General features: G+C 43.6%; 1 protein-coding gene across 1 annotated transcript in view; it reads left to right on the forward strand.

Annotated features, from left to right (window-relative positions):
• The window catches only part of brsk2a (BR serine/threonine kinase 2a), a 463,140-nt gene that overhangs the window by 341,107 nt on the left and 94,903 nt on the right, over positions 1-27,130 (forward strand). Inside the window, exons 5-7 of the mRNA XM_070442906.1 lie at positions 11,281-11,397; positions 21,253-21,286; positions 23,333-23,401. Of these exons, the coding sequence (XP_070299007.1) occupies positions 11,281-11,397; positions 21,253-21,286; positions 23,333-23,401 (220 nt within the window). The remainder of the gene's footprint in view (positions 1-11,280; positions 11,398-21,252; positions 21,287-23,332; positions 23,402-27,130) is intronic.

The following is a 27,130-nucleotide window of genomic DNA, read 5'->3' on the forward strand; positions in this document are numbered from 1 at the left end:
AGAACTCCCACAACATGATGCTGCCACCCGTCCTTCACGGTTGGGATGGGTTCTTCGGCATGCAAGCCTCCCCCTTTTTCCTCCAAGCATAACGATGGTCATCATACCAAACAGTTCTATTTTTGTTTCATCAGACCAGAGGACATTTCTTCAAAACAGTACGATCTTTGTCCCCATGTGCAGTTGCAAACCGTAGTCTGGCTTTTTTATGGCAGTTTTGGAGCAGTGGCTTCTTCATTGCTGAGTGGCCTTTCAGGTTATGTCGATATAGGACTCGTTTTACTGTGGATATAGATACTTTTGTACCTGTTTCCTCCAGCATCTTCACAAGTCCTTTGCTGTTGTTCTGGGATTGATTTGCACTTTTCGCACCAAAGTACGTTCATCTCTAGGAGACAGAACGCATCTCTTCCTGAGTGGTATGACGGCTGCATGTCCCATGGTGTTTATACTTGCGTAATATTTTTAGTACAGATGAACATGGTACCTTCAGGCGTTTGGAAATTGCTCCCAAGGATGAACCAGACTTGTGGAGGTCTACAATGTTTTTCTGAGGTCTTGGCTGATTTCTTTTGATTTTCCCATGATGTCAAGCAAAGAGGCACTGAATTTGAAGTTAGGCCTTGAAATACATCCACAGGTACACCTCCAATTGACTTAAATGATGTCAATTAGCCTATCAGAAGCTTCTAAAGCCATGACATAATTTTCTGGAATTTTCCAAGCTGTTTAACTTCACTTGGGTATGTGGGACGCTAGCGTCCCACCTCGTCAACAGCCAGTGAAACTGCAGGGCGCCAAATTCAAAACAACAGAAATCCCATAATTAAAATTCCTCAAACATACCCGACAAGTATTTTACACCATTTTAAAGATACACTTGTTGTAAATCCAACCTAGGCAAAAATAAGAAATAGTTAGTCAAGAACTCTCTAGATAACATGTAAACTGCCTAACCAGCTCTGCTACAGCGAGTAAAATGGTCAGAGTGAGTGTCACGAGAATTTTCAATCCCAATGATGATAACTAAACAATTATGTAAGCTTTGACCAATCCCCGAGGTTTGTAGGACCCAAGGTTTAATAATGATTAGGCAAAGACTCAGATTCTGCAAAATGTTCGTAAGCTTTATTCAGAGAACGTTCTAAAGTCAACCAAAATTTGAACAGTCTTTATAACCCCCTCTACGCGCGCACGCAAACACGCACGCACACACGCACACACACAGACACACAGACACACAGACACACAGACAGACAGACAGACAGACAGACAGACAGACAGACAGACAGACAGACCCCATTCCCAAATGTAAGAGGACTTCCTTGGTGTTTAAATTCACTATATATACAAAAGTATGTGGACACACCTTCAAATTAGTGGATTTGTCTATTTCAGCTACACCCGTTGCTGACAGGTGTATAAAATCGAGCACAACTGCCTAACCAGCAGTGCAATCTCCAAAGACAAACATTGGRTGTAGAATGGCCGTACTGAAGAGTGAATTTCAACGTGCACAGTCATCGGATGCCACATTTTCAAACGAGTCAGATCGTCAAATGCCTGTCCTGCTAGATCTGCCCCGGTCAACAGTAAGTGCAGTTATTGTGAAGTGGAAATGTCTAGGAGCAACAGCGGCTCAGCCGCGAAGTCGTAGGCCACACAAAAGCTAACAGAACGGGACCGCCGATTGACGAAGTGCGTAAAAATCATCTGTCCTTTGTTGCAACACTCACTACCGAGTTCCAAACTGCCTGTTGTCAAAGAATTCCTTAATTTTGGGTCAGTCACAGTGGTCAGGAATTCTGCCACTGTGTACTCTCTGCTTAGGGCAAAATAGCATTCCAGTTTGCTCAGTTGTTTTTGTAAATTCTCTCCAATGTGTCAAGTAATTATCTTTTTGTTTTCTCATGATTTGGTTGGGTCGAATTGTGTTGCTGTCCTGGTGCTCTCTGGGGTCTGTTTGTGTTTGTGATCAGAGCCCCAGGACCAGCTTGCTCAGGGTGCTCTTCTCCAGGTTCAATTCTCTCTCTCTCTCCTTCTCTCTCGATCACTGTCTCTCTCTCTCTGTCTCTCTCGCGATCACTGTCTCTCTCTCAATCTCTCTCTCCTACTCCCTCCGTCCCTCCTCCCACCCATTGACTCCGTATTGAGCCAATCTATGGTGGCTCTGTCCTTGGGTGGTAGCTAGGTAAAGCAATGCTGACTTTGTTGACGGCTGAGGTTTTCTCCCTGGATGCATGGCTGCAAAAGACCTGTGTTTATGTCCTATCATCATTATCTCTGATAGGCCTCTGAGAGCCACATAATGGGAAATCGTTTCCCCCTGTTGTTTCCTTCCCCCCTTCCTTATCTTCCTTCTTCCAGAACTCCTGTTAGGGCATCATGGTGGGACACATGGGGGATGAGTGGTGGTTGAATGGAGAGATGCCAGGGAGGGAAGTTGGTGGGATGGGTGAGATAGAGGTGTTATTGTCGGGGGAGGAGGGAAGATGGGGTTGGTAATTGGGGTTTTGTGTAAGTAGGAGTACAAGGACAGGTTGAGAGTCTGGTTGGGTGGAGGAARGGGGAGAGGGCAAGGACAGGTTACATGTAAGAGATGATGAGGAAGGGATCCTCTGCACTGAGCACAAAACAAGACAGAGAGAAGGGCTGAAGATTAATAAAATATATCAATAAAAAAGGAAGTAGCCTAATTCATTAAATTACCACAATGATGATACTGACCAGTGGCACACAGTGACATTGAAACACCAACCAACTCTAGCTGTAACTGCAAGCTTAGGTCCACTCTCCTTGCTTTCATTTTATTTTAACACCAGAGAAGAGTCTCTATCCTGGTCCCAGATCTATTAGTGCTGTCATGCCAACTCAGTGTGACATTGACCATGCCCAAACAGATCTGGAACCAGGCTAAAGAGTCTTGCCACTCGTTCAATCAATCTCCTGCTCCCCTGACAGCTCATCCTCCTGTTTATACTGAGTTTTTGTGGAGAGGCTTTTGATAGCTCCTCTCATTCCCTCTAATCAAGCTCTGATTCCCTCTACATTGAAAAGAGAGCCTGTGTGGCATGTACTGTATACAGGAAGGCTTCAGTCAGAGACAGCTAGCAGTAGGATTGCACAATTCTGGTAACTTTACCAACATTTCTAGGCTTTCCAGAAATCCTGGTTTGAGGATTCAGGATTTCTTGCTTGTTCCCTCCTAATTCCGTGAATCTTCCAACCAGGAATTCTGGAAACCTGGGAATTTTGGTAAAGTTCCAAGAATTTTGCAACCCTACAAACACGCTGACTGATTGATCTGACTAGCTGGCTGGAGGTCCTCTTAAGCAAGATACTGCTTTGAAGATTGGCTATTATTGTGGGTTAAATGTGGGTTAAACGTCCCTTTTTCAGGACCCTGTCTTTCAAAGATAATTCGTAAAAATCCAAATAACTTCACAGATCTTCATTGTGAAGGGTTTATACACTGTTTCCCATGCATGTTCAATGACCCATAAACAGTTAATGAACATGCACCTATGGAACGGTTGTTAAGACACTAACAGCTTACAGATGGTAGGCAATTAAGGTCACAGTTATGAAAACGTAGGACACTAAAGAGTCCTTTCTACTGACTCTGAAAAACACCAAAAGAAAGATGCCCAGGCTCCCTGCTCATCTGCGTGCACGTGCCTTAGGCATGCTGCAAGGAGGCATGAGGACTGCAGATGTGGCCAGGGCAATAAATTGACAGCTGATCGTCCTCGCAGTGGTAGACCACGTGTAACAACACCTGCACAGGATCGGTACATCCAAACATCCCACCTGCGGGACAGGTACAGGATGGCATCAACAACTGCCACCAGGAATGCACAATCCCTCCATCAGTGCTCAGACTGTCCGCAATAGGCTGAGAGAGGTTGGACTGAGGGCTTGTAGGCCTGTTGTAAGGTAGGTCCTCACCAGACATCACAGGCAACAACGTCGCCTATGGGCACAAACCTACCATCGCTGGACCAGACAGGACTGGCAAAAAGTGCTCTTCACGAGATGTGGTTTTGTCTCACCAGCGGTGAGGGTCAGATTCTCGTTTATCCTCGAAGGAATGAGTGTTACACCGAGGCCTGTACTCTGGAATGGGATCGATTTGGAGGTGGAGGGTCCATCATGGTCTGGGGCGGTGTGTCACAGCATCATCGGATTGAGCTTGTGGTCATTGCAGGGAATCTCAACGCTGTGCGTGACAGGGAAAACATTATCCTCTCTTCCTGCAGGCTCATCCAGACATGACCCTCCAGCAAGACAATTTCACCAGCCATACTGCTTGTTCTGTGCGTGATTTCCTGCAAGACAGGAATGTCAGTGTTCTGCCATGGCCAGCGAAGAGCCCGGATCTCAATCCCATTGAGCACGTCTGGGACCTGTTGGATTGGAGGGTGAGGGCTAGGGCCATTCCCCCCAGAAATGTCCTTGAACTTGCAGGTGCCTTGGTGGAAGAGTGGGGTAACATCTCACAGCAAGAACTGGCAAATCTTGTGCAGTCCATGAGGAGGAGATGCTCTGCAGTACTTAATGCAGCTGGTGGCCACACCAGACACTGACCTTTGATTTTGACCCCCCCCCCCCCTTTGTTCAGGGACACATTATTCAATTTATGTTAGTCAAATGTCTGTGGAACTTGTTCAGTTTATGTCTCAGTTGTTGAATCTTGTTATGTTCATACAAATATGTATACATGTTAAGTTTGCTGAAAATAAACACAGTTGACAGTGAGAGGACATTTCTTTTTTTTGCTGAGTTTAGATCCATACCAACACAAAACAGGGAGCAATATTGATAATTGATGTCCCCAAGTTGTCACCATGGGGGAAATTAACGTAATTTCCTGAGGTAGAAAACCAGGGGCAGTTAACCAACCATTGACATAAACATGTCATTTATGGTATATGAGCTTCACCCTAATGAGAAAAGAGCCAATGACTGTCATAATAAAGAAACATGAATCAGCATGCAGTGGGTTGTAATGATTGCATGGGGGAATTATGTTTAATAGCAGGGATTGCGTGGAAAGCCTATAACAGCTCCTAGGGGTGTAAGCCCCTATTTTAAACATATTGTAGCGAACAGCAGGGCAGGGAGGCGAAACTGGGTCGCTAATGTGAAAYGCAAAACGCCCTACACATTGCGCTAACCCACTTTGTGGGAATTGTAAAGTGATTCATATAGCGAGGAGGGCTACTCTGCCCTCTCCAAACGGGAAGGCACGTCCCCGTGCTTCGACTAACCTCAGCCCCCTCACACATCCGGGCCATGCGTTCCGATGGTCACCATCCCACTTCTGATACCAATGTAGCGAATGGGTTGCTGGTATGAAAGACGAACAACCTACACATCGCGCCAAGAGGGTTAAACCACTTGGTGGCCAACTAGCTCTCACGGTCTCATGCCGGAATTAGACCTTCATCCACGTTTCTCAAACGTGAAATGTCAAACGTTACATTTCTTTTTTTCTTTTTTTTTCTTTCTTTTTTTAAAATATTTTTAAAATAAATTTTACCCCCTTTTCTCCCCAATTTTCGTGGTATCCAATCGCTAGTAATTACTATCTTGTCTCATCGCTACAACTCCCGTACGGGCTCGGGAGAGACGAAGGTCGAAAGCCATGCGTCCTCCGAAGCACAACCCAACCAAGCCGCACTGCTTCTTAACACAGCGCGCCTCCAACCCGGAAGCCAGCCGCACCAATGTGTCGGAGGAAACACAGTGCACCTGGCCCCCTCGGTTAGCACGCACTGCGCCCGGCCCGCCACAGGAGTCGCTGGAGCGCGATGAGACAAGGATATCCCTACCGGCCAAACCCTCCCTAACCCGGACGACGCTAGGCCAATTGTGCGTCGCCCCACGGACCTCCCGGTCGCGGCCGGCTGCGACAGAGCCTGGGCGCGAACCCAGAGACTCTGGTGGCGCAACGTTAAATTTCTAAATGCTTAGAGTTAAGTTCGGGCATGAACTGAGAATATTTATGGATAGGGTTAAGTTTAGGCATTAACTCCGAAATCTTAAGGTAATGTTTGGTTTGGGCTTCAAAAAAACCTACTATCGCTGGATTTGAAAATTGCAACCTTTGGAATCAGAGGCAGGCGCTTGCTCCCATCCGCCATCCCCGTCGACAGCCGAAACCTACTTGAAGGTAACAGCACTCCCTGTTGCCTATAGGGGCCGGTTTCCACATCATCTCCCAATGTCCTCAGACATGGATGGATGTCGAATACTGACTTGTATCAAGGGTGACCTGGCTGCATATAGCGAGGATCGCTACAACACGTACCAACGATAGGCTAATCCCATGTAAATCATATAGCCTAATACGCTATGCCTACTACAAGCCAGCTGAGGATTCTTACAACAATAGAATATAAATAGATTACAATACAAACGGATTGTCGATTGGTTAGAACAGAAATGTGTCTCCTACCTTTCCCAACACCCCCAGATATACACACACATTGAGAGACACAGAGTCAGCAGCAGTCCAGGGGTGCCTGGATGGAGAGTAATTGTGGGGGGGGTTAAGTGCCTTGCTCAGAGGCACAACGGCAGGAGATGGTAACATGGGATCAGAGACTAGCAGCCTTCCAGCTGCCATTTCAGTTCCACTCCCATCAACTTCAGTTTCACTCCCATCAACTTCAGTTCCATTCCCGTCAACATTGCTCTAATCTGCAGCGGCATGTAAAACCTGGCAAAACCTAGAAAACTCATCAAGCGGGTTGGATCTCTTGGCGTAGTGGCTAAAGGGTTGATTTGACAGTCGTTTGACCCGGGTTTGAGTACTACCCGTGAATTCATTGTCGTCATTTCTAAAACACCTGATCCCATATGAACAGAGGTGAGCAGACTTGGTTTGAGATTTAGAACCCGAATACTTGCGTCATATTCCCACTAAAAGCTCAGAGAAAATGAGAGGGAATCTACGTTAAAACATTATGGATCATTTAACGTTTGGAGCCAACATGGAGAGTGGTTAGCCAACACTGAGTACAGTATCAATGACTGTGGGTCCACCAAAGTTAGGATGGGTTACATTCAAGCGCAGCAAATTGTTCCGCTTGATTAACAACTCCTCTCTCCGGATGACAAACGGCTGGGAGAGCTATCCACAGTGCTGTGCGAGGGAGATTATAGTAGTGGAGGTGCTCTAATGTGTCAGGGAGACTTTAATGACCTATTATGGGATGTCAGGGTCCTGACTGATAATACAACGCCCACATGCAATTTGTCCAGTCTTGGGATAGATCTGCCTTTAGGCCTTTTTATGGCAATGTAGATGGTGTGTGTGTGCGTGTGTGCGTGTGTGTGCTCATGTTAGACTTCTGTGATGCTCTTCAATGTGTGTGTGTGTGTGTGTGTGTGTGTGTGTGTTGTTTGTGTTGGGTATACAGGTCGGTATACTGTTTTACAACATGATATAGAGGGTGTTCATGCAGGCAACGTTGATGTTGACTATTCAGGTTTTTACAGTGTTGTTTAGTCTGATTAGGGTGGGTACTAAGGTCTATTTAGATTTGTAGTATATCACTTACAGGTGAAGTAAAGATTGAAGGGTATTCTTACTTGTAAAACACATTTAAGAGAGTTTTGTTCAGTCTAGGCTGTTATTTACCCATATAGCTTACAATAAGAATCTGCTGTAAACAAAACAACCAATCATTCTCACAAATCTGTGACTTCAATGGCCGCAAATAAGATATTACACTGTATGGGTATTGTAACGGCAGTCTAGCTCTTCCTCCTCCTCAGACGAGGAGAGGTGAGAAGGATCGGAGGACCAATGTGCAGCGTGGTAAGTTTCCATGATTTAATAAGCACGAAAACTATACACAATACAAAATAACAAAAATAACTAACCGTAACAGTCCCGTGTGGCACAAACACTGACACAGAAAACAACCACCCACAAATCCCCAACACAAAACAAGCCACCTATATATGATTCTCAATCAGGGACAACGATTGACAGCTGCCTCTGATTGAGAACCATATTAGGCTGAACACAGAAACAGACAAACTAGACACACAACATAGAATGCCCGCACCCAGCTCACGTCCTGACCAACACTAAAACAAGCACAACACATAAGAACTCTGGTCAGGACGTGACAGTACCCCCTCCTGAGGTGCGGACTCCGAACGCACCCCTAAAACTCAAGGGGTGGGTCTGGGTGGGCATCTGTCCGCGGTGGCGGCTCCGGCGCAGGACGAGGACACCACTCCACCATTGTCTTGTCCCCCTCCTTAGCGTCCTTTGAGTGGCGACCCTCGCCGACCCTGGTCTAGGAACCTTCACAAAGGTTCCCCTAGATTTAGGAGACAGCTCAGGACAGAGAGGTAGCTCAGGACAGAGAGGTAGCTCAGGACAGAGAGGTAGCTCAGGACAGAGAGGCAACTCTGGACAGAGAGGCAACTCTGGACAGAGAGGCAACTCTGGACAGAGAGGCAGCTCTGGACTGAAGGGCAGCTCCGGACTGAATGGCAGCTCCGGACTGAATGGCAGCTCCGGACTGAATGGCAGCTCCGGACTGAATGGCAGCTCCGGACTGGAGGGCAGCTCCGGACTGGAGGGCAGCTCKMGACTGGAGGGCAGCTCATGACTGGAGGGCAGCTCATGACTGGAGGGCAGCTCATGACTGGACCAAATAGATACATAAAAACAGATGAGCTGTGCTACAACTCTGGTTTTATGAATGAAGCACGATCCAGCTAACACAAAACGTTCCTGTAATGTTCCCTGAAGGTTGTCCTTTGGTTGAAGAAAAAAATGTCCCTGACTGTTCTTGAAATGATAATGTGTTAGCTGGGAAAAGTTCTGACAGCAGAATGAATCCCCTCGAGGATTCACCCCAGCCAGAAGTGATGTCATAGGAGGTTAAATGTCCATTTTGATGAGCCACCCTTCAAAGAGATTTGTCGGGCAGTCATGGCAGCCATTGTTGCTCCCTCTATCATTAGCCCAGGAAAAGATGAAAGCGCTTCCATGACACCCTGACATCCTGTCCTGTGGCAGTATCTCTCACTATCTCTCTGATCTCAGCAAAGATACATATCTYTTAAAGTATCGAGACCAGCCTAGACCGAGAGAGAGAGAGGGAGAGAAAGAGAGAGAGTGTGTGTGCGTGTGCGTGCACATGCGTGCGTGCGTTTGCATGTGCCTACCTGTGTTTGCGCTTGAGTGTGTTTTGTGTATGTGCCGCACACATACAGTCAGACAGCTCTCAGCGGTGGCTTGGCAGACATCCTCACAGCAGCACAGTATGATGTCGTGTCGGGAAAAATGCTAACCAGGAATAGATGCTAAACGGATGATCGAGAAACGGCGCACTGCCTTTGAAAGTTCTCACATCAAAATGTCTCTTTGACCTCAAGACCACATCATCTAACACTGTGGCCACCCAATCCCAGTCGTAAAGGGGTTCGACGTCTTCTGCTCTTCATATCTACTTACACGGAGTATACAAAACATTAGGATCACCTGCTCTTTCCATGACAGAGACTGACCTGGTGAATTGCAGGTGAAAGCTAAGATCCCTTATTGATGTCACTTGTTAAATCCACTTCAATCAGTGTAGATGAAGGGGAGGAGAGAGGTTAAAGAAGGAATTTAAGCCTTTACAGTGGTGTAAAGTACTTAAGTAACAATACTTGAAAGTACTACTTAAGTTGTTTTTTGGAGTATCCGCACTGTACTTTACTAATTATATTTTTGACAACTTTTACTTCACTATATTCCTAAAATAAAATATTGTCCTTTTTACTCCATACATTTTCCCTCACAATCCAAAGTACTCGTTACATTTAGAATGCTTAGCAGGACAGGGAAATTGTGAAATTCGCACACTTGTCAAGACAAGACGTGGTCATCCCTTCTGCCTATGGTCTGGCAGACTCACTAAACACAAATGCTGTCGTCTGCTTTGCTTAATATAAGGAATTTAAAATGATTTATACTTATACTTTTGATACTGAAGTATATTTTAGCAATTACATTTACTTTTGATACTTAAGTATATTTAAAACCGAATACTTTTACTCAAGTACTATTTTACTGGGTAACTTTCACTTTTACTTGAGTAACTTTCTATTAAGGTATCTATACTTTTACTTAAGTATGACAATAGGGTACTTTTTCCACCACTGAGCCTTGAGACAATTGAGACATGGATTGTGTATGTGTGCAATTCAGAGGGTGAATGGGCAAGACAAAATATTTAAGTGCCTTTGAATGGGGTATGCTAGTAGGTGCTATGCGCACAGGTTTGTGTCAAGAACTGCAACGCTTCTGGGTTTTGCACACTGAACAGTTTCCTGCGTGTATCAAGTATCGTCCACTCCCCAAATGACATCCAGCCAACTTGACACAACTGTGGGAAGCATTGGAGTCTCTCTCCCTGTCTGTCTTAAGGCCTGTTCAGAGATGAGCGAGAGGGACACAGCAGGGAGCTAGCTGTATGCTCGGTCGTCTCCCACACCAGGATTGTAATTCAGTAGGAACGAATTGGGCTGACAACGGGAGGTACCTAGCTGAAATGTCCAATAAGTGATGTTTGTTTTTGGTTTCCATTACAAAACATTTTGCTATGGTGCAAAATGTTTTATTACGGTGTGCACTAAATTCAAATTGCTTAAAAGTGCATCCCTCCCTAGCCCCTTCCCTGAACAAATCACTGTTTAGACATGGCTTTTGCCTGTTCACTCATTTCCAATCGGTGATTACTTTAGTAGTAGTGGAAGGTTTAATTGGTTTCTCGTACTCATGGACTGAATTTGCTTGGCTACTCCAGGCTCCTTGCTGCGGCCAAACGCAACGCCACGCTCACGGACGTTAGTTTCTTCTCCACAATGAATCTGGATCTGAGTACCTCCCCGAACCTTCACTGAATGTGAATACATTCGCGGCCGTCTGATTGGTCCAGAAACCGATGGGTTTGGCCAGAGCCAGAATACACGTGGGAAAAGCGGCGGTTTGAAAATTCATCATTGGCTTTGATACTCTGATTGGTTAGAGAGGATCCAATCACTGATGACTTTGTTTTGTACGATGCCCCTTGTTACCACAAACAACTTCAATGATAGCAGTCGTGTGTGTCTGTGTGTGTGTGTGTGCACTAATCCATAGGATATGTTTGATTAATGCCAAAGCTAAAACATAATGTATTGTACATTTGCTAACCATTTGCTTTCTCTCTCTCTCCCTCTCTGTGTCTCCCTCCCTGTCCTTTGTCCCTCTCTCCCTCCCAGCCACAGAGATTTGAAGCCAGAGAACCTGTTGTTAGATGAGAAGAACAACATCAGGGTAGCAGACTTTGGCATGGCCTCTCTACAGGTCGGCGACAGTCTGCTGGAGACCAGCTGTGGGTGAGTACAGAATAAAATGTTAGTACAGGAGTACAAGGACAGAGCATCACAGGAGTCTAAAACAATTGAAAACAAAAACTTCATTTTAAGTGATAAGTAGGCATTGGTCTGAAGCCGAAAAGGAAAAGAAATTCATATGAGCACCACAGTGCCTACATCACCCATGCTCTACCAAGGTTTTCCAGCACACAGTTTTGACATACTATAGTAGCTACGTATGTTGGTCTATTCTAGTTCAAACAATGTGTATGTTACTTAGGACGCAAACCTTCTCATTTGGAGCTACTCCCACAATAATGTGATTTGTACTGCATAGAAGTTAAAATATTGGATTCTTCACACAATAATCCCATTCCACTACTTTTAAGACAAGACCATAATGCTTGATTGAGTGAGCTGTTTTGTCTTGTAGTAATGTGGCGCTTGCCTGTATTTCCTTATATTTAAAAAAAATAAGCCAAAATACGTGTTCAATGTATTTTATTCATGGAGTGCCTTCGTTACAACTATGAAACAGAAAGCATATGTGTTGGAACACGGTAACATATTATTTTTATAAAGACAAAATCAAATTAAAATACCCCAACCACCAAGAAACAKAGTAAAAAGTAGCGCGGTCAAATTATGAAAAAACATCAGTAGCCTAAACATCATTATAAGCGCCAAGTGGCCTTGATAAGTGGTGATACTGCACAAAAGCACTATAGACATTATAATGAACATAGATAAACTATGAACATAGTGTAGATATGACAGCAGTTAAATAATTGTCAGTTACTGTCAAGCTCGTGCTTGTGTGCATCTTCACACAATGGCATCAGTTGGATTTAATTTAGCCGTTATCCTTTTCCTAACAGTTCACACAATTCTTGTGACTTTCAGTTGCTTGACACACTTTGACATACATTTTTTGGGTTTTAGTGCATAATAGTCCCCTGTTGTTGTGTCCTGTTGTCTTGTCATTCTTCAGCACTGTTGTACTACAATGGCTGTGAAGGTGCCTTATTTTGCGCATATGGAGGGAGCCCCCATCTCACTTTGTTCATGGTGACGGCCAGACTTGTTTTCTTTGCAAGCAACTTGTTCGCCAAGTTGCTTGGAGTGAAAAGTAAAGAAATTGTCTATGGAGACATTGCTCCGCTTGCCATCGTCAGGTTCCACAAGCCTCATCGCCACATTCTCCGACACTCACACCTGCTTTCCAATGTGGATATTTTCCCAGATATTGTTCAGCCGTTCAGTAACACACACGCCCTCACTGTGTAGCCTACTGCAAGTAGGCCAGAGTAGACTGCTAAGACAGCTTTGATTTGGTGAACTAACTTAAGGTAAATACTATTTTAAGTTTCGGGCCTGTATTTAGAATGGATCAATACAATAGAATGGCCCGCCCTGTTCTTCCTTCACAATTGGTGATTGCATAATTATGCATCATTTGCTTCCCCTCGCTCATCAACTCACCCATTTTCCCCCTTTCTCCCCATCATATTTTACTTAATTTATTTTCCCTGTTATATGTGTGAAATTAGTTTTGGTATAGTTTAGGTTCAGTTCTGAGGCATTTTTCAGGGTGATTATCAGCTGGGCACTTTCAACTGTCTGAAGAAGGAGCYGAGCAAGCCCTACTGTTAAAATAAATGATGAGCAGTCAAAATGACTGCTTTAGCTGTTCTAGTGTTAAACTCAATGATCACTTTATAGATGCTATGGTCTTGTTTTAATCCGACGTCTAGAATTTGAGCTAGGTGGGCACAGGCAATACTCTGAAAATTCATTCGCTAATGACCCTGTTAAAAATCCTGTATGTGGTTCTCTGTAATGGCCAGACAGCTCATGATGCAACTTTTAAACAACATTGGGTCCGTATTGGCTTAGATATGATGGAAGGGTGAGCCTAGGGGTCCCGCCCGCTAGCGGGACGACTTCCTGTGAAACTGGAGGGCCACAATTCAAATAAATAATCCAAAAAATTAGGGATATTAAACATGTAGGTACGTACAAGTTTCATATATCAGTTGAAAGCTTAAATTCTTGTTAATCTAACTGTACTGTCCGAATTACAGTAGCTATTACAGCAAAAGCATGCCATGCGATTGTTTGAGGACYGCGTCCCACATTTTTTTTAAACATCCACCGGCACAGGTCTCATAAATTTACAAATAGTGATTAAATATTCACTTACTTTTTGAAAATCTTCCTCTGATTTGTCATCCAAAGGGTCCCAGCTATAACATGTAGTGTCCCTTTGTTAGTTAAAATCCTTCTTTATATCCCAAAAAGTCTGTTTATTTGACGCCCTCGATTAGAGTAATCCACTTGATCAACATGCAGAGAAAGGAATCCGAAAATCTACCACTAAACTTTGTTTCAACAAATCAACATACGTTTCTATTTACTCCTCAGATATCCTAAAATGTAATCAAACTATAATATTTCTTACGGAAAGAAGTATGTTCAATAAAACAGGTGCTTCTTCTTGGCGCGTGCATACACACATTTCCAAGACTGTCTCCCTGTACTAAAACTGTTATTTCTTATTTACTTGTGAAGTTATAAGCTTGAAACCTTGAACATAGACTGCTGACACCCAGTGGAAGCCATTGGAATTGCAGCCTGGGAGCTAGAATTGAGTTTGCCCTTATACTAGCCATTGGAAGAGCATGGTCTCTCTCCCCCCAAAATTTCTGGTTGTTTTTTCTTTGGATTTTCTCCTACTATATCTATTGTGTTATATTCTCCTATACATTTCTACAAACTTCAAAGTGTTTTCTTTCCAATGGTACCAATTATATACATATCCTGGCTTCAGGGCCTGAGTAACAGGCAGTTTACTTTGGGCACGTCATTCAGGAGGAAATTGAGAAAAAAGGGGCCTAACACGAACAAGTTTAACACTGAGTTTCAACCAATGCATACTATAGTCGCGCCAACCGGTGGGGGGGGGGGGCTGATCCTTGATCAGCACTCGTGTTCTGAGATACTGGAGAAATGCCTGGTCTGATTTTAGCGCTGCAGACCCGAAACTACATATGACCCCCAGCAGCGGGTGTTCATGTAGTGAGGAATAATCCATTAAGAAATAATCCAGCTCTATGTTTAATGCATTTTGTTGACTATATGGATGTGCTCAACAGTAGTCCACAGAGACAATTTCATTTTAACATCAGCAGATACCCAGCCTAAAACACCAAAGAGCAAGAAATACAGATGCAGAAGCACAGTGGCTAGGAAATACTCCCCAGAAAGACAGCAAAGGATGGCCAGTACTCTTCTGGGTATCTTGAAAGTTTCATGCAAGGCATTTCTTTAAACAGACCAATCCATACCTGTGGAGGTTTTTTGTTTGTAGTGAATGAATGAATGACACTTTATTTTCATGTCAAATTGGCAGTTAGCAAGCCATCCCTTACCGAATAAATTGACACATAAACAGACATGACAATAATTCACTGTGATAATTATTCTTCTGGTGTTCTCTGCAGTGCGCATCGCATAAAGAGTGAAACAAATCTAAGATAAAAATCAATACATTATAGTAAATAAGGTTACCCAAACAATAATTATATCCCTGAGGAGTAAAAAAACTATACATACGTACATATACACAGTATATGTACATATACATACYTTCTAACAACATCTACTCATTCAAGGGTTTTTCTTTATTTGTACTATTTTCTACATTGTAGAATAATAGTGAAGACATCAAAACTGACACATATGGAATCATGTAGTAACCAAAAAAGTGTTAAACAAATCAAAATATATTTTTGATTCTTCATAGTAGCCAACCTTTGCCTTGATGACAGCTTTGCACACTCTTGGCATTTTCTCAAACAGCTTCATGAGGTACTCACCTGGAATGCATTTCAATTAACAGGTGTGCCTTGTTAAACATTAATTTGTGGAATTTCTTTCCTTCTTAATGCATTTGAGCCAATCKGTTTTGTTATGACAAGGTAGGAGTGATAACCTATCTGGTAAAAGACCAAATCCAGTCCATCATTGTTAAGACATGAAGGTCAGTCAAATCGGAGAATGTCAAACTTTGAATGTTTCTTCAAATGCAGTTGCAAAAACCACTAAGCGTTATGATGAAACTTGCTCTCATGAGGAACGCCACGGGAAAGGAAGACCCAGAGTTACCTCTGCTGCAGAGGATAAGTTCATTAGAGTTACCAGCATCAGATTGCAGCCCAAATAAATGCTTCACAAAGTTCAAGAAACAGACACATCTCAACATCAACTGTTCAGAGGAGACTGCGTGAATCAGGCCTTCATGGTCGAAATTCTGCAAAGAAACCACTACTAATCTTTGTGACGAATTATACCAGTCAATCAATCCAAACTGTGCAGTGGCCAATTAATGAATGGACAGAGACATCTGTTACAAAACACCAAAAAGTTGAATGACATTTGGAGATTGTCAAGCCATAATATTGAAATGCCCAAAGTCGGTATACTTTATTTATCATATGTGTGGTTGGCACAAAACCCTGTTGGTGGAAAATCCATTGCATATGTTTTATATAACTGTAAACATGATATAAAAATGTTGAAAATCTGATATCCCCCTAGCTGATCATTGTCTGCTGCCAGCTCTGATTGTAATGTAATGAAACAGGCAGGGAGAGGGAGCTCGTCTGTGGGTGTCGGCCAACCCTTAACCTTTCTGGCCCGTAGCCCTGCGTGGCATTGACTGTGCTAGAAAACCAAGCAAAAGTATCCGCGTTTATAAACCCACTAAATAGTCACATAATTTGCCATGGTATACTGTTGATTACGGGCCAGATAGCACTGCATTTTGCTTTGTATTTGTGATCCAAATAGGTAAGGTAGTTGTGTTTTTACTATGCTGTAATTTGTTGGTCCCGTGMAAGATGGAGCCGGAGAAGAAGGCAGACGCTTTACCTGCCCCCGTGTTTTTTTGTTTGTTTATTTACGTTGTTTGTCACTTATTTTTTTACTTATTTTGTACATCAATCAAATATCTATAGAGCCCTTCTTACATCAGCTGATGTCACAAAGTGCTGTACAGAAACCCAGCCTAAAACGCCAAACAGCAAGCAATGCATGTGTCGAAGCACGGTGGCTAGGTAAAACTCCCTAGAAAGGCCGGAGCCTAGAACGAAACAGAGAGGAACCAGGCTATGAGGGGTGGCCAGTCCTCTTCTGCCTGTGCCGGGTGGAGATTATAACAGAACATGGCCAAGATGTTCAAATGTTCATAGATGACCAGCAGGGTCAAATAATAATAGTCACAGTGGTTGTAGAGGATGCAACAGGTCAGCACCTCAGGAGTAAATGTCAGTTGGCTTTCATAGCCGATCATTCGGAGTATCTCTACCGCTCCTGCTGTCTCTAGAGAGTTGAAAACAGCAGGTCTGGGACAAGGTACCGCGTCCGGTGAACAGGTCAGCCACAGACAGAACAGTTGAAACTGGAGCAACAGCATGACCAGGTGGACTGGGGACAGCAATGAGTCATTAGGCCAGGTAGTCCTGAGGCATGGTCCTCCGAGAGAGAGAAAGAAAGAAAMAAAAAGAAAGAGAGAGAGAAAAAGAGAGCGAATAAGAGAGAGCATACTTAAATTCACACAGGACACCGGATAAGACAGCAGAAATACTCCAGATATAACAGACTGACCCTAGCCCCCCGACACAAACTATTGCAGCATAATTACAGGAGGCTGAGACAGGAGGGGTCGGGAGACACTTTAGCCCCATCCGACGATACCCCCGGACAGGGCCAAACAGTCAGGATATAACCCCACCCACTTTGCCAAAGCACAGCCCACACCACTAGAGGAATATATTTTACCACCAACTTACTATCCTGAGACAAGGCCGAGTATAGCCCACGAAGATCTCCCCCACGGCACGACCCGGACGCCAACCCGGACAGGAAGATCACATTAGTGACTCAACCCACTCAAGTGACGAACCCCTCCTAGGGACGGCATGGAAGAGCACCAGTAAGCCAGTGACTCAGCCCCTGTAATAGGGTTAGAGGCAGAGAATCCCAGTGGAGAGAGGGGAACCGGCCAGGCAGAGACAGCACGGGCGGTTCGTTGCTCCAGTGCCTTTCCATTCACCTTCACACTCCTGGGCCAGACTACACTCAATCATAGGACCTACTGAAGAGATTAATCTTCCATAAAGACTTAAAAGGTCATTTACCACCTTCAGAAGTTAAGTCTCAGTGCTATGATGGGGTCTAAAACCAGAACTGAAGCGTTTCATATAAGTTGTTTATCTTCAGGAAGCCAGTGAGTTGCTGCGCAACAGCTTTTTCAAAAAGATTTGAGAGGAATGGGAGATTCGATATAGGCCGATAGTTTTTTAATATTTTCTGGGTCAAGGTTTGGCTTTATTACTGGCACTTTTAGTGAGTTTGGTACACATCCGGTGGATTGAGAGCTGTTTATTATGTTTAACATAGGAGGGCCAAGCACAGGAATCAGCTCTTTCAGTAGTTTAGTTGGAATAGGATCCAGTATGCAGCTTGAAGGTTTAGAGGCCATGATTATTTTCATCAATGTGTCAAGAGATATAGTAATAAAAAACTTGAGTGTCTCCCTTGAACCCAGGTCCGGAGAGAAGAGTGGAGAGGAGTGGACACAGACAAATTCCACAGCTGTCCTTATATTGACAAATTAATATCCATCTCCAAACAAAAAATACAAATGATTTGTACTTCTCTGTTCCTTAGATTCCCTGCAAGCCACCGACGTACGTAGATAACCAGCTCCCATTCACCCAGGCTTCTCTGATGTTCTGTGTGTTTTGACATTTGCCTCGGCTTAACTAGTGTATCAGCGAGCGGGCGTTCTCTCTCACTCATTTTCATAATGCAGTATGACATCTGCAATCACGACGGACGTATTTGCATAACGTTCTTGTTTGCATTTCTTGCCGAACACCATCAGCCCGGTGGCGAGGTTCATTATCAGCACACCTGACAGTGCGTCAGGCAGGAAGTTCAGCTGTCAACGATGTAAATTCATGGGCGGCTAATGGGCTCTGTGTTTACAGGCCTGCGATAGAAGCTTTCAGTAGGATCCAATATCCTGCTAGTTAGACGATGCGATACAGGAACAGGAGTGGCCAACGTCACCTGGATGTCACCTCGCTGGGCTGTGTTCATTAGGCACCAGACAGAAGAAAACAGACTGAAACAGGGAGTAATCAAAACGTTGTCTGTTGCGTGCCCTAATGAGCAAGGCCCTAGTTGAGGTCGCATGGGTCTGTTTATTTGACTTACAGCTAGCATCCATATGCAAACACTGGCCCTATTKAAATACAGTACACTAATATTCTCCGACAATGCATACTTCTTTCTTCTGCTCCTTGATTGTGTAACTAGTCTGACTTGACCCGATTGTTGGAAAAATCTGTTCAGTGGAACCCTTGCTTACAGGGTAAGAAATCATGGCCATTTAAAAAAATTCATCCTTCCTTGGAGACTTGTAAGAACAAACGTTTCCTCAAGCAAMGAATAAAGGATGCATTTTCTACTCATATATATACATTACATACATTGAATATACACTACCTTTCAAAAATTTGGTGTCACTGTTTTTTTTTTTTATGTCACCTGAGATATCTCTGTTTTCTTTATATTTTGGTTAGGTCAGGGTGTGACTAGGGTGGGTACGTTAGTTTTTGTATTGTCTAGGGTATTTTGTATGTCTAGGGTTTTTGTAGGTCTAGGTGATTTGTATGTCTATGGTGGCCTGATATGGTACCCAATCAGAGGCAGCTGTTTATCGTTGTCTCTGATTGGGGATCATATTTAGGTAGCCATTTTCCCTTTGGTGTTCGTGGGTTCTTGTTCTATGTTTAGTTGCCTGTCTGCACTATTCATATTAGCTTCACGGTTCGTTTTGTTATTTTGTTCAGTGTTCGTTCTTTTAATAAAGAAGAATGTACGCTTACCACGCTGCGCCTTGGTCTCCTCCTTAAAACGGCCGTGACAATTTAAAATAATATCAAATTGATCAGAAATACAGTGTAGACATTGTTAATGTTGTAAATGACTATTGTAACTGGAAATGACAGATTTTTTCATTGAATATCTACATATGCATACAGAGGTCCATTATCAGCAACCATCACTCTTGTGTTCCAATGGCACGTTGTGTTATCTAATCCAAGTTTATCATTTTAAAAGGCTAGTTGATCATTAGAAAATCCTTTTGCAATTATGTTAGCACAGCTGAAAACTGTTGTGTTGATTAAAGAAGCATTACAACTGGCCTTCTTTAGACTAGTTGAGTATCTGGAGCATCAGCATTTGTGGGTTCAATTACAGGCTCAGAATGGCCAGAAACAAAGGAACTTTCTTCTGAAACTCGTCAGTCTATTCTTGTTCTGAGAAATGAAGGCTATTCCATGCGAGAAATTGCCAAGAAACTGAAGATCTCGTACAACGCTGTGTACTACTCCCTTCACAGAACAGCGCAAACTGGCTCTAACCAGAATAGATAGAGGAGTGGGAGGCCCCCGGTGCACAACTGAGCAAGAGGACAAGTACATTAGAGTCCTCAACTGGCACCTTCATGAAATAGTATCCTCAAAACACGAGTCTCAACATCAACAGTGAAGAGGCGTCTCCGGGATGACTGTTGTAGCTGTTAAAAACAATGTTGAAAAGGTGATCATGTTAGATAAGTTCACTAGGAAGTATATGTTGGTTGGAGAGAAAGTGCATTTGGTCTACTTACCACTGTTTAGCCAACTGTACAAAGTTTCTACTGGTAGGTTGCAAAGTAAACATCACCAGCTAACAGTACATCAGCAAATAAGCCCCTCGTTCTGCTGCTTGACAGGCAGAGCCTACAAAGGATGGAATATTAATCTAAACCACTCATACTTGTCAGGTCTAGTTCACTTTTATTTTATARCCAATTAACCTAACGTATCTGAAATTGCATGATCATTTGATGTTTACTGATCATGAGAAGCATGCAGTTAATTGCGGTATAACTCTGATGATAGAGCGAAATGTGTTTTGCACTGAATCATTTAATAGAGTTTGTAGTTCTGACTATGCTCTTCGAGACGTAATGATATTACAAGCAAATAGTTAACATTTATTTAACAATCCCTTGAAAACGGCACTCAGTTGTCAATGGTTTTAGCAGAGCTGGGGGGCAAATCGAATGTTCTGAAACCTATACGATGTCACTATATGGTGACATCGTAATCGAAATGTCTGACGCAATCCCCATTGACTTGCTGATGAAAGATAGTGTCTGGGGAAATCACTTGATTCTTCTTTCACAATCACATAATACCTGGGGTAATAACAAAGTGAAATCATTGTCAAATAAATTTAAAAAAGCAGCAAGCTGAATTACAAGTACAACAACATGATTAAATACAAATGATTACACATTTACAGAACACCATAAAAATACAAATAACACTGACTCTTTCTGTAGGGCATTGAAAGTATAGGTGCCAAGAATGGTTTCTGTTGGTTGTAATTTGTGCGAGTGTTTATGCGTAAGCCATCATATAAGTGAGGTTACAACCCTGCAAAGTGCAGACTGTACAATCCACATGGGAAAGCTGTGTAAACTCACAGTAAAGATCACAGTAAAGACTTTACTGATGGATCCTGTAAAATCAATTGTTTCTTCTTCACAATCACAAAGTGAAAACGATGGATGTTCCAAATGACACCCTATTCAATATATATGGTGGGGAATTACTTTTAACCAGAGCTGTCTCCGAACAACAGTAGTGGACTGTATATGGAATAAAGTTTCTATGTACCGTTTTTTAGTAGGAATACGCATTGATGTTGCTACGTAGAATTTTAAAAGTTGTTTTTTGTGTCTCTTCACAGATCTCCGCACTATGCATGCCCAGAGGTTATAAGGGTGAGTATGTTTTAGTTTTACTCTTCAAGGGCCCGATTCAGTCCTAGGAACTCTATGCCTTTCCTATGAACGCCTTTCCCACGCACTTCTCAGTAGTTGGTATTCAGACTTACCTTATGCAGGTGCTCGTGCTGAATAAATTGAATTCGACCATTGGAAAAACCCTCCGACTTGCTGACCAACAGATTTTCTCATGGAGTTTTCATTCAATAGGGTTTTCTTGACAGACTCACTAGAATATTCTATAGAGGGAACGGTTCGGAATATTAGGGATCAATGAAAGAAAACGTGTAAATACATGCATACCGTATTTGTGTCCTATTCAGAGCCAATTGGTAGATTTAAAAATACTCTGATCTTCTATATTATTTACGGTTGGGAAAGTATTTATGAATAATACTTTTTTTAAGTTTGGAGAGCCGCTACGCACAGAATATATTGGTGAATCAAGAATACATTGGTTTGATTCATCCTGATAGTTGCCTTATTCAATTGTTCAATCTATTTGGGGCTCCTGAGTGGCGCAGCGGTCTAAGGCACTGCACCTCAGTGCTTGAGGCATCACTACAGACACCATGGATTGAATCCAGGCTGTATCACAACCGGACGTGATTTGGAGTTCCATAGGGCGGCGCACAATCGGCCCAGCGTCGTCCGGGTTTGGCTGGTGTAGGCCGTCATTGTAAATAAGATTTTGTTCTTAACTGACTTGCCTAGTTAAATAAAGGTTCAATTTTTTAAAAATAATACAAAATTAAAATATATATTTGAAGGTGAGACAAGTGTACAATAGGGGTTGCGCTAGCCTAATATGATCCCCTTTTGCTAGGGATCCTCAGGAACAACCACATGAACGTGACAGAGGAAAGAAAGGTAACCCGACAATGGAATGGAATGTTGCCAAATGTAAGGAAACTAACACTAAAGTGACAGTAATAAATGTAGGCTATGTGGGTAGCTGACTGTGGCTACTGATAGTGGCTAATATTAACACAGACAAATTGTAGAAAATACAGTGAAAAGTCTGGCCATATAATTAAAACATTCTAGAAATCATAAATTAACTCGGTAGGTTTGGCGCTATACTGTCATTTGCGTATGGCTACAGAAGCCTATAGCTTGGGTCTCCAAATTTCACCCCTGCAAGTTATAAGGCCAGCATGTAATAAAATGCCCTATGGAAAAGCTGATATGTTGATATGCTTCCGTCGGCTGACATATGACTYGTTTCACATTTCTCTCCAGCGAAAGGTAAAATAGATCTACAACAATAGTCACATATATTTACAATCCCCTTATCCAAACAGCGTACTACACTCAACAAAAATATAAACACAACTTGTAATGTGTAGGTCCCATGTTTCATGAGCTGAAGTAAAAAAATCCCAGAAATGTTCCGTACGCACAAAAAGCTCGCTTCTCTCAAATTTTGTGCACACATTTTTTACATCCCTATTAGGGAGCATTTCTCCTTTGCCAATATAATCCATCCACCTGACAGGTGTGGCATATCAAGAAGCTGATTAAACAGCATGCTCATTACACAAGTGCACCTTGTGCTGGGGACAATAAAATAATGTATTTCAATTGACTTATATGAACTGAGTAAATATGTTTTGTCAGTGTAATTTACCTAGCTCATATCAATAGCTCTTATTCATTTGTAAATTACAGTGCATGGAGAATTGTGTCATTTCTATCGGAAAAAATTAAGTTCCACTTGAAACTGACAGGTTGCTTGACCTTATTCATTGTTTCATCACGAGTAAAGGTGGTGGAATCATGAGGGATTTAAGTCAAGTTCACCTCCCCCGCACCTTATTTTGTTTGATCTCCACCCCAAACAAATAACGGGTGCTATTCTCATGCTTAAGAATACACGTACAGAGAAAAGTGCATAAAAAGGGAATTACAATCCCTTAACTCGGAATTCCCCCAAACGAGGTCGATCCATGATCCTCCTCTGAGATATTAGCCTTCACTTAAAAATTCCTATATTTCTCTTAATTTTTTTTCTCTCTATCTTTGTCTTTCTCTCTCTCTTAGGGGGAGAAGTATGACGGCAGAAAAGCAGACATGTGGAGCTGTGGGGTCATCCTCTTTGCCCTATTGGTGGTGAGTGTCAACTTTCACCCTTTGAATTGAATAAACTCCATTAATCCCACAAGGGGAAATTGGATTTGGCACCAGCAAGAGACGTACAGCAACAATATGCGCTTGCATACATCAGAGTGCACTGGTGGCTGGTTCAACAAGCACAACGCATGACTTGGATTACTAGCTAATGGATTACTAATAGAATGGACTAAAATCCTGACCCCAACCTTAGATATACTAGCGCAACAACAATATCATCTGGCCACTTTGGTCCTTTCTAGCCTGATCATAGTGACTACTTTCTTTGGCCACAGTTCGCCTCCCATTCTCTCCCTGTGTTTTGGCTATAATATCCACGTCTCTCGTGATGAAACAATGAGGCGCCGACAGAGATGGCCGCCTCGCTTCGCGTTCCTAGGAAACTATGCAGTATTTTGTTTTTTTACGTGTTATTTCTTACATTGGTACCCCAGGTAATCTCAGGTTTCATTACATACAGTCGGGAGGAACTACTGAATATAAGAGCAACGTCAACTCACCACCTTTACGACCAGGAATATGACTCTCCCGAAGCGGATCCTGTGTTTTGCCTTCCACCCAGGACAATGGATCGGATCCCAGCCGGCGACCCAAAACAACGGCGCCGTAAAAGGGGCAGACGAAGTGGTCTTCTGGTCAGGCTCCGGAGACGGGCACATCGCGCACCGCTCCCGAGCATACTACTCGCCAATGTCCAGTCTCTTGACAACAAGGTTGATGAAATCCGAGCAAGGGTAGCATTCCAGAGAGACATCAGAGACTGTAACGTTCTTTGCTTCACGGAAACATGGCTCACTCGAGAGACGCTAATGGAATCAGTGCAGCCAGCTGGTTTCTTCACGCATCGCGCCGACAGAAACAAGCATCTTTCTGGTAAGAAGAGGGGCGGGGGGGTATGCCTTATGATTAACGAGACGTGGTGTGATCATAACAACATAKAGGAACTCAAGTCCTTKTGTTCACCTGARTTAGAATTCCTCACAATCAAATGTCGACCGCATTATCTACCAAGGGAATTCTCTTRGATTATAATCACAGCCATATATATTCCCCCCCCAAGCAGACACATCGATGGCCCTGAACGAACTTTATCTGACTCTATGTAAACTGGAAACCACACATCCTGAGGCTGCATTCATTGTAGCTGGGGATTTTAACAAGGTTAATCTGAAAACAAGACTCCCTAAATTCTATCAGCATATCGATTGTGCTACCAGGGCTGGTGAAACCCTGGATCATTGTTATTCTAACTTCCACGACGCATATAAGGCCCTCCCCCGCCCTCCTTTCGGAAAAGCTGACCACGACTCCATTTTGTTGCTTCCAGCCTACAAACAGAAACTAAAACAAGAAGCTCCCGCGCTCAGGTCTGTTCAACGCTGGTCCGACCAATCTGATTCCACGCTTCAAGACTGCTTCGATCACGTGCATTGGGATATGTTCCGCATTGCGTCCAACAACAACATTGACGAATACTCTGATTCGGTGAGCGAGTTCATTAGAAAGTACATCGGAGACGTCGTACTCACAGCAACGATTAAAACATTCCCAAACCAGAAATCGTGGATTGATGGCAGCATTCGCGCGAAACTGAAWGCGCGAACCACTGCTTTTAACCAGGGCAAGGTGACCGGAAYCATGACCGAATACAAACAGTGTAGCTATTCCCTCCGCAAGGCAATCAAACAAGCTAAGTGCCAGTATAGAGACAAAGTAGAGTCGCAATTCAACAGCTCAGACACAAGAGGTATGTGGCAGGGTCTACAGTCAATCACGGATTACAAAAAGAAAACCAGCCCCGTTGCGGACCAGGATGTCTTGCTCCCAGACAGACTAAATAACTTTTTTGCTCGCTTTGAGGACAATACAGTGCCACTGACACYGCCCGCTACCAAAACCTTCGGGATCTCCTTTACTGCAGCCGAGGTGAGTAAAACATTTAAACGTGTAAACCCTCGCAAGGCTGCAGGCCCAGACGGCATTCCCAGCCTCGTCCTCAGAGCATGCGCAGACCAGCTGGCTGGTGTGTTTACGGACATATTCAATCAATCCTTATCCCAGTCTGCTGTTCCCACATGCTTCAAGAGGGCCACCATTGTTCCTGTTCCCAAGAAAGCTAAGGTAACTGAGCTAAACGACTACCGCCCTGTAGCACTCGCTTCCGTCATCATGAAGTGCTTTGAGACTAGTCAAGGACCATATCACCTCCACACACCAGCGCGAAGTTGCTGGACTACTGACACCCTAGACCCACTCCAATTTGCTTACCGACCCAATAGGTCCACAGACGACGCAATCGCAACCACACTGCACACTGCCCTAACCCATCTGGACAAGAGGAATACCTATGTGAGAATGCTGTTCATCGACTACAGCTCAGCATTTAACACCATAGTACCCTCCAAACTCGTCATCAAGCTCGAGACCCTGGTCTCGACCCGCCCTGTGCAACTGGGTACTGGACTTCCTGACGGGCCGCCCCCAGGTGGTGAGGGTAGGTAACAACATCTCCACCCGCTGATCCTCAACACTGGGGCCCCACAAGGGTGCGTTCTGAGCCCTCTCCTGTACTCCCTGTTACACCACGACTGCGTGGCCATGCACGCCTCCAACTCAATCATCAAGTTTGCGGACGACACTACAGTGGTAGGCTTGATTACCAACAACGACGAGACGGCCTACAGGGAGGAGTGGAGGGCCCTCGGAGTGTGGTGTCAGGAAAATAACCTCACACTCAACGTCAACAAAACAAAGGAGATGATTGTGGACTTCAGGAAACAGCAGAGGGAGCACCCCCTATCCACATCGACGGGACAGTAGTGGAGAGGGTAGTAAGTTTTAAGTTCCTCGGCGTACACATCAACGGACAAACTGAATTGGTCCATCCACACAGACAGCGTTGTGAAGAAGGCGCAGCAGCGCCTCTTCAACCTCAGGGGCTGAAGAAATTGGCTTGTCACCAAAAGCACTCACCAACTTCTACAGATGCACAATCGAGAGCATCCTGTCGGGCTGTATCACCACCTGGTACGGCAACTGCTCCGCCCAAACCGTAAGAATCTCCAGAGGGTAGTGAGGTCTGCACAACGCATCACCGGGGGCAAACTACCTGCCCTCCAGGACACCTACACCACCCGATGTCCAGGAAGGCCATAAAGATCATCAAGGACAACACGCCCCCCGAGGCCACTTGCCTGTTCACCCCGCTATCATCCAGAAGGCGAGGTCAGTACAGGTGCATCAAAGCAGGGACCGAGAGACTGAAAAACAGCTTCTATCTCAATGCCATCAGACTGTTAAACAGCCACCACTAACATTTAGTGGCTGCTGCCAACATATTGACTCAACTCCAGCCACTTTAATAATTGGAATTGATGGAAATGTATGTAAAAATGTATCACTAGCCACTTTTAACAATGCCACTTAATATAATGTTTACATACCCTACATTACTCACCTCATATGTATATGTATATACTGTACTCTATATCATCTACTGCATCTTGCCATCTTTATGTAATACATGTATCACTAGCCACTTTAAACTATGCCACTTTATGTTTATATACCCTACATTGCTCATCTCATATGTATATACTGTACACTATACCATCTACTGCATCTTGCCTATGCCGTTCTGTACCATCACTCATTCATATATCTTTATGTACATATTCTTTATCCCTTTACACTTGTATGTATAAGGTA

This window comes from Salvelinus sp. IW2-2015, linkage group LG4q.1:29 (assembly GCF_002910315.2).
Source record: "Salvelinus sp. IW2-2015 linkage group LG4q.1:29, ASM291031v2, whole genome shotgun sequence".
Lineage (NCBI taxonomy): Eukaryota > Metazoa > Chordata > Actinopteri > Salmoniformes > Salmonidae > Salvelinus > Salvelinus sp. IW2-2015.